Consider the following 7,929-nt stretch of genomic DNA (forward strand, 5'->3'; position numbering starts at 1 on the left):
ATACATGTTAAGGATACGTTAAATGAAAAGGAAAAAAATACATAGGCGGCAAGGAGGTTAAATGAAGTGTGTGTGTGTGTGTGTGTGTGTGTGTGTGTGTGTGTGTGTGTGTGTGTGTGTCTACCTGGCCCCTAACCTAACTCTACTTCCTCGGCTGTGGCCTTCAGTACTGCTGTCATCTCATGTGCCCCAGGGACCCGACTAGCTACTCCCCACCATCCTCTCACACCAGCCAACCCCTCCCTGCTCTACCCCCTGGGACCCCCTGCTTCTTCCCTTGCCAACCACCACAACTACTACCACCACCACTACAGCTACTACCATCACCAACAACTATTACCACTATCACTACTACTATTACCACTACTACTATTATTACTACCACCACCACTACTTTTTTTTTTTTTAAACGTGGCCTCCATCCTCCCCCAATAGCCACACCTTCGCCACCAGTTAATTACCTTAATATTAAATATCCTAATACATAAGTAGCTATCCTATCTGTGTTAAATTAGTTGAGCCAAATCCGGCATTCAGTGACTGTAGCCTCATAGTCAATATCTGCAGCAGTTGTCGCAGTTAGGGCAGAAGCTCTCGTTCCCCTGAGGCAGAGCAAAGCCGACCGAAGGAGAGAGAAAGACAGTCGACATCTCATCCAGGCTGTAACAAAACTTCTGGGCTGCTGTTTCTACCACCACCACTACTACTAATACCACCACCACTACCACTAATACTATCACCACCATTTCTACCACCACCACTACTACCACCACTACTACTACCAACACCACCACTCTTACCACCACCACTAATATCGCCACCACCACCCATACCACCATCTTCCCATCAGGAAGCAGCCCAAACCGGTCACAAAAACACCAACCGCACTCTCTCTCTCTCTCTCTCTCTCTCTCAAGAACAAAATAACGAACATGAGGTTACATGAATATCCTAATATTACGTCGCCATCACATACACACACACACACACACACACACACACACACACACACACACACACACACACACTTGACACTCCATCAGCAGGAGTTTTAATGCACTATACAACTTAAGTTCGTCATGAGTGGAAGGATGTTCCGTAGTGGTTGAGTGAGAAATATTGGGTAAACTCTCATCTATGGTAATTATATCCTAAAACAACTGTCAGGTGAGTCATCGGGTGGTTCAGACTGTCAGGTGAGTCATCGGGTGGTTCAGACTGTCAGGTGAGTCATCGGGTGGTTCAGACTGTCAAGTGAGTCATCGGGTGGTTCAGACTGTCAGGTGAGTCATCGGGTGGTTAAGACTGTCAGGTGAGTCATCAGGCGGTTCAGATTGTCAAGCAAGCCTCCAAATGGTTCAGACTACCAGATGGTGTAGTTACGGTGAGTCTGGACGTAAAATCGATTCCTACTTGCTGGCCAGGCAGATAGATACGTTTCTCACATCATGTAAGGGAGCACAAAAAAGTATCTTCACACTTACAATCCTTGAAGAATCTGAGCTTGATTTCCTACAAGTACAGTCAAAAGTTAACTTGTTTTTACCCTTAAGTGAGGCGAAGTGGATGGATGCTCTTAGACTAACCAATATGGCCGCATATCATTCCTAAGAATATATAATAAATAACTGCTGTTTCTCTCTCTCCCGTTAACAGGAGGAATATCGGGAGAGGTTAATGTTATGATATCGGGGAGGTTATGTTATGATATCGGGAGTGGTTAGTGTTACGATATCGGGGGAGGTTATTGTTATGATATCGGAAGAGGTTAGTGTTATATTATCGGGAGAAGTAAATATTATGATATCGGGGAGGTTAATGTTATGATATCGAGAGAGGTTAGTGTTACGATATCGGGAGAGGTTAATGTTATGAAATCGGGAGAGGTTAGTGTTATGATATCAGCAGAGGTTAATGTTATGATATCGGGAAAGGTTAATGTAATGATATCGGCAGAAATTAATATTAGGATACAGGGGGAAGTTAATGTTAGGATATCGGTTGAGTTTAATGTTAGGATATCGGTTGAGGTTAATGTTAGGATATCGGGCGTGGTTAATGTTATGATATCGGGGGAGGTTATTGTTATGATATCCGAACAATAACGACCTGTTTGTTAATGGTTATTTCATTCTTATCGTCATAAAATTCCGATATCTTAACGTTATCTATTGCTACGTCGGACACTAGAGAATACCATTACGATAACTTATCAATAACTTTTTTGGAGGAACCTAACCTAACCTAATTTAACCTAATCTAACCTAATTTATCATAACCTAACCATACATAACATTACATAACAAACTAATGATTTCCTTTAATTCTTCCATCTGTTCCTTTGTTTCTTCTTCTTTTTTCCAAATTTTCTTTCTTTTCTGTTATTCTATTATTTCTTAATCTTTCACCTTCTCCTTCTTACCTGTGTTTCTTTTTCTTCATGTATCTCTTGTTGTGTTCCTTCTCTCTTCTGCTTTTTGAGTTTTTATTCTTTCATTTCACTCACTTTTCTCTCTGTTTCTCGTCTTTCGTAAGGTTTTCTCCCTATTCTCTCTATCCCTCTTTTACTCGTTTTTCTCCCTTCTCTATTACTCTTCATTTCCTTTATTCTATTCTCTCTTTTATCTTACTAACTTCTTTCTTTTTTATCCTTCTATCTTCTTGCTGTACACCATAGGCCTCAAAGACCACCCCATTGACCTCAGAGGGACAGACAGACAGACAGACATACAGACAGACAAACATACAGACAGACAAACAGACAGACAGACAGACATACAGACAGACAGACAAACATACAGACAGACAAACAGACAGACAGACAGCAAAACAAACAACATAGAGGACACAGCTAGACACATACATTCAGAGACCAAAACAAAGAAGACAGACGAAGAGACAGAAATACTCATGGACAGATGGAAAGACACCAAACCAAGAGCACGTGGACAGATGAAACAGATTGATAAAAACAGAAAAAAGACAAACTGACAGACAGACAGACTGACAGACAGACTGACAGGTAAACAAATAAACCTTCCTCCCCTTGAGACTGGTGAGGACAGCAAGCAGCTGGTGGACAGTCACGCACATTTTGGTGTGTGTGTGTGTGTGTGTGTGTGTGTGTGTGTGTGTGTCCGTGAGTGTACATGCGACTTACATGTACAATTGTTACACTGATGGAAGGAATGGTGTCAACTCGTGCATGTACATGTGTGTGTATGTGCATGTATGAGCACAAGTGGGTGCATGTGTATGTGTTTTTATGTATACATGACTGTACACTGGTGAACAGAATTGTGTCACCTATGTTTAAATGCCTCCTGTATAATAAACTACAGCGGTTTAGTGTATAATAAAGTATGGTTTAATCAGCCAGAGACACCGCCTAAACCCTTAAAGGCGTACATCAAGGTAGAATCCTGTCGCCTCTCTTGTTCAATGTTTACAACGATGAACTGAACTCTATCTTAAGTAAGGAGAGGGATGATATATGGCCAACACCTGTTTTAATAAAGGGGGTGATATATTATATTTAGCACCTGTTATAAGGAGAGGGATGATATATGGCCAACACCCGTTTTAATAAAGGGGGTGATATAATATAGTTAGCACCTGTTATAAGGAGAGGGATGATATATGGCCAACACCCGTTTTAATAAAGGGGGTGATATAATATAGTTAGCACCTGTTATAAGGAGAGGGATGATATATGGCCAACACCTGTTTTAATAAAGGGGGTGATATATTATATTTAGCACCTGTTATAAGGAGAGGGATGATATATGGCCAACACCTGTTTTAATAAAGGGGTGATATATTATATTTCGCACCTGTTATAAGAGAGGGATGATATATGGCCAACACCTGTTTTAATAAAGGGGTGATATATTATATTTAGCACCTGTTATAAGGAGAGGGATGATATATGGCCAACACCCGTTTTAATAAAGGGGTGATATATTATATTTAGCACCTGTTATAAGGAGAAGGATGATATATGGCCAACACCTGTTTTAAGAAAGGGGGTGATATATTATATTTAGCACCTGTTATAAGGAGAGGGATGATATATGGCCAACACCTGTTTTAATAAAGGGGGTGATATATTATATTTAGCACCTGTTATAAGGAGAGGGATGGTATATGGCCAACACCTGTTTTAATAAAGGGGGTGATATATTATATTTAGCACCTGTTATAAGGAGAGGGATGGTATATACCCAACACCTATTGATAACTTTATGATATGCTCATGATTGTTCAGTACGAGATCATGTAAGGCATTTATGGCTGATCATGACGTCATAAGTAAACACCGCTAAAATAGAGCTGATGATTTATCTCTTGAAGGTCTCCAGAGGCTACCGACGTCAAATCTCTCAAGCATGATGGCTGCTTTCACAACAAGTTGGAGAGCTTTACGGTCTGGTCCACATAACTTACGACAGGTGTGACGATGGTGAAATTAATGAGCAGTTTAGGAAGAGTCTCAGTAATAACCAACTCCTTAATAAAGAAAAGTCTCTGAGTGTCGTACATATGAGGCAGGAACAGTCTCAAGGCCACTGTTAGTATCTGCACAATAATGTTCGTTGATCAAAATAACATGTAGTGACTTTAGATATGCTGCAAGGTCTGCCATAGTGACGACTCTAAGCAAGTACTTATGACCTAAGAGAAAAAGTTGCTCACTCATTATCATCAGTGACCATAATGCGGGATTACTGGATGTTGACACACACTGTACTGTACTGTACTGGTGAGGGGAAGCAAACCTGTTCACTCTGATGTACACAGTGGTGACAACACTCTCGCCCGGGTGACTGTCGTGACTTTGTATATTGTAGGGCTGATCCCAGCTGGGATGACTGGTGCTGCAGGGACAGCTGGGGGTGGCTGGAGCTCCAAGGACAGTTGGAGTGACTGGTGCTCCAGGGACAGCTGGGGTGGCTGGTGCTGCAGGGACAGCTGGGGTGGCTGGTGCAGCAGGGACAGCTGGGGTGGCTGGTGCTCCAGGGACAGCTGGGGTGGCTGGTGCAGCAGGGACAGCTGGGGTGGCTGGTGCTCCAGGGACAGCTGGGGTGGCTGGTGCTCCAGGGACAGTTGGAGTGACTGGTGCTCTAGGGACAGTTGGAGTGACTGGTGCTCCAGGGACAGGTGGAGTGACTGGTGCTCCAGGGACAGTTGGAGTGACTGGTGCTCCAGGGACAGGTGGAGTGACTGGTGCTCCAGGGACAGTTGGAGTGACTGGTGCTCCAGGGACAGGTGGGCGACTGGTGCTCCAGGGACAAATGGAGTGACTGGTGCTCCAAGGGACAGGTGGGTGACTGGTGCCCCAGGGACAGTTCGGGCTGGTGCTCCAGGACAGGTGGAGTGACTGGTGCTCCAGGGACAGTTAAGGTGACTGGTGCTCCAGGGACAGTTGGAGTGACTGGTGCTCCAGGGACAGGTGGAGTGACTGGTGCTCCAGGGACAGTTGGAGTGACTGGTGCTCCAGCGACAGGTGGAGTGACTGGTGCTGCAGGGACAGGTGGAGTGACTGGTGCTGCAGGGACAGGTGGAGTGACTGGTGCTCTAGGGACAGTTGGAGTGACTGCCTAGGGGGGCTGCCGGACAGAGTGGCTGGTGCCCAGGACAGTTAGAGGACTGTGCCCAGGCAGGTGGAGGACTGGTGCTGCAGGGACAGGTGGAGGACGGTGCCCAGGACAGGTGGAGGATGGTGCCTAGGACAGGTGGAGTGTCTGGTGCTCCAGGACAGGTGGAGTGACTGGTGCTCCAGGGACAGGTGGAGTGACTGGTGCTCTAGGGACAGGTGGAGTGACTGGTGCTCCAGGGACAGGTGGAGTGACTGGTGCTCCAGGGACAGGTGGGTAACTGGTGCTCTAGGGACAGGTGGAGTGACTGGTGCTCTAGGACAGTTGGAGTACTGGTGCCCAGGGACAGGTGAGTGACTGGTGCCCAGCGGCAGGAGTGACTGGTGCCCAGGGACAGTTGGAGTGACTGGTGCTCCAGCGACAGGTGGAGTGACTGGTGCCCAGGGACAGTTGGAGTGTGGGCTCAGGGACGAAATGGTGACTGGTGCTCCAGGACAGTTGGAGTGACTGGTGCTCCTGATGGACACTGGGAGGGACACTGGTGCTCAGGGACAGTTAGGTGAGCCTGGTGCTCCAGGGACAGAATGAGTGACGCTGGTGCTCTGGGGGACTGGTGCTCTAGGGACGGATGGAGTGACTGGTGTGCTGACCAGGGACAGATGGGGTGACTGGTGCTCAGGGACAGTAAGGGTGACTGGAGGGACAGGTGGAGTGACTGGTGCTCTAGGGACGGAATGGAGTGGCTGGTGCTCAGGGACAGTTAAGGTGACTAGTGCTCAGGGACAGAATGGAGTGACTGGTGCTCCAGGGACAGTTGGAATGACTGGTGTCCAGGACAGTTAGATAGAAGCGACGGAGTGGGTGACTGGTGCTGCAGGGACAGGTGGAGGACTGGTGTGACTGGTGCTCCTGGCGACAGGTGGACGGATGGTAGGGACAGAGTCTTATCTCAGTAACTACAAGTAATGTGTATCACTCCTGAATATTATTGGTTTTCTTGTACATTAAAATAGACATCTCTGAGGTAAGGTTTATCACGTTTATAATTAGTACAACACACACACACACACACACACACACACACACATCTTTGTGTTGTGTACCGAACATTGAGTATATGTTTCTGTGACTACACGACTAAGTGTGTCATGAGTGTTTGACCATGTACAGATGTGCATATAAAGTTAAAGGGTTGAGTTTAACTGTGTAGGCAATTTATTCAAGGTCATAAAACTTGTTTGTTCGTAAGACATATTATGGACAATGGCAGAACGTATTCGGCTTAATGTCTCGGTATTTTACGTTAATTTATATAAAAATACGGAGAGACAGATAGTTAGATTTAAGACAGACAAACAGATGGATAGTTAGATATGTAGATTTATAGGTATATATAAATAAATAACTACATGTGTGTGTGTGTGTGTGTGTCGCGAGAGATATAACAACACTATTTACCCACCAGAAAACAACAAAGTAGTGTTAGTGAAACCAGAAAAGACTAATTAATTCGTGTACAAATAATTGTCGTTCAGTACACTAACAAAACACATTTGGCTGAGAGGTATACAGTTTGACTTCCTTATTGTACGTGTGTTAGAGGTGGAATGATGATGATGATGATGATGATGATGATGATGATGATGATGATGATGATGATGATGATGATGATGGCGATGATGATAACAGCAATAACAATAACAAAAAAATCACAATAGTAATAATAACACTAACATCAATACCGTATATAATATTAACAGAGTGCCATATTCATCACCTTTCAAAAATAGTCGACTTTATCAACGACTACACTACTTCATCTACAGTACTTCCATATACTCCTCCACGATATACTCAGGCTATATACGAGGACATACCAAGATATGGTGTATACGTTGGCAGGGTGTGAGGGTGTAGTAATGACTGGATAAATCTTAACCATGGCTCAAACTACCTTAACTAACACGAATAAACAAAACTAAAAAAACTGCTCTTCCCACTCAACTAATTTTAGCTTCCTTTGTTTAGCTGGTGAATGTCAGCAGGTCGATCTACTTCCTGTGTGTGTGTGTGTGTGTGTGTGTGTGTGTGTGTGTGTGTGTGTGTGTGTGTGTGTGTGTTGTTTGGTATACATGTTATTGCAAAGGAAAGATGTGAATTATTGTTATGTGTATGTATGTATATAAAAAGTACAACACTGACTCACACAACATACAAACACCCATACAACCAAACATATGACTGACATACATATACCTGACTGAACATAAACAAGATTATTATCTACGTGAGAGATAAGAGATTATAGTATTTTTATGAGTTATTTACTGAG

At 44.3% G+C, this 7,929-nt stretch overlaps 1 protein-coding gene across 1 annotated transcript; it reads right to left on the reverse strand.

The window, feature by feature from the left end:
- Positions 1 to 4,782: 4,782 nt before the first annotated feature.
- LOC121858463 (putative uncharacterized protein ENSP00000383309) lies at positions 4,783 to 7,539 on the reverse strand. The gene is made up of 3 exons (XM_042354908.1): positions 7,475 to 7,539; positions 5,772 to 6,113; positions 4,783 to 5,548 (listed from the first exon to the last, which is right to left on the reverse strand). The coding sequence occupies exons 1-3, from the start codon at positions 7,537 to 7,539 to the stop codon at positions 4,783 to 4,785; spliced, it is 1,173 nt and encodes a 390-aa protein (XP_042210842.1).
- Between the last annotated feature and the right edge of the window lie 390 nt (positions 7,540 to 7,929).

Source organism: Homarus americanus, unplaced genomic scaffold (assembly GCF_018991925.1).
Source record: "Homarus americanus isolate GMGI-L3 unplaced genomic scaffold, GMGI_Hamer_2.0 scaffold57980, whole genome shotgun sequence".
Classification (NCBI taxonomy): Eukaryota; Metazoa; Arthropoda; class Malacostraca; order Decapoda; family Nephropidae; genus Homarus; species Homarus americanus.

What these genes read in the sequence shown, in the direction of transcription:
- LOC121858463 (XM_042354908.1), bottom strand. Translation starts at nt 7,539, where the DNA reads ATGGTTAAGATTTATCCAGTCATTACTACACCCTCACACCCTGCCAAC. An exon ending in AACGTATACACCATATCTTG is followed by an intron (nt 6,114 to 7,474) that starts GTATGTCCTCGT and finishes AGTGTCCATCAG; the next exon opens with GAGCACCAGTCACTCCAACT. An exon ending in CACCTGTCCCTGGAGCACCA is followed by an intron (nt 5,549 to 5,771) that starts GTCACTCCACCT and finishes CTGTCCCTGCAG; the next exon opens with CACCAGTCACTCCACCTGTC.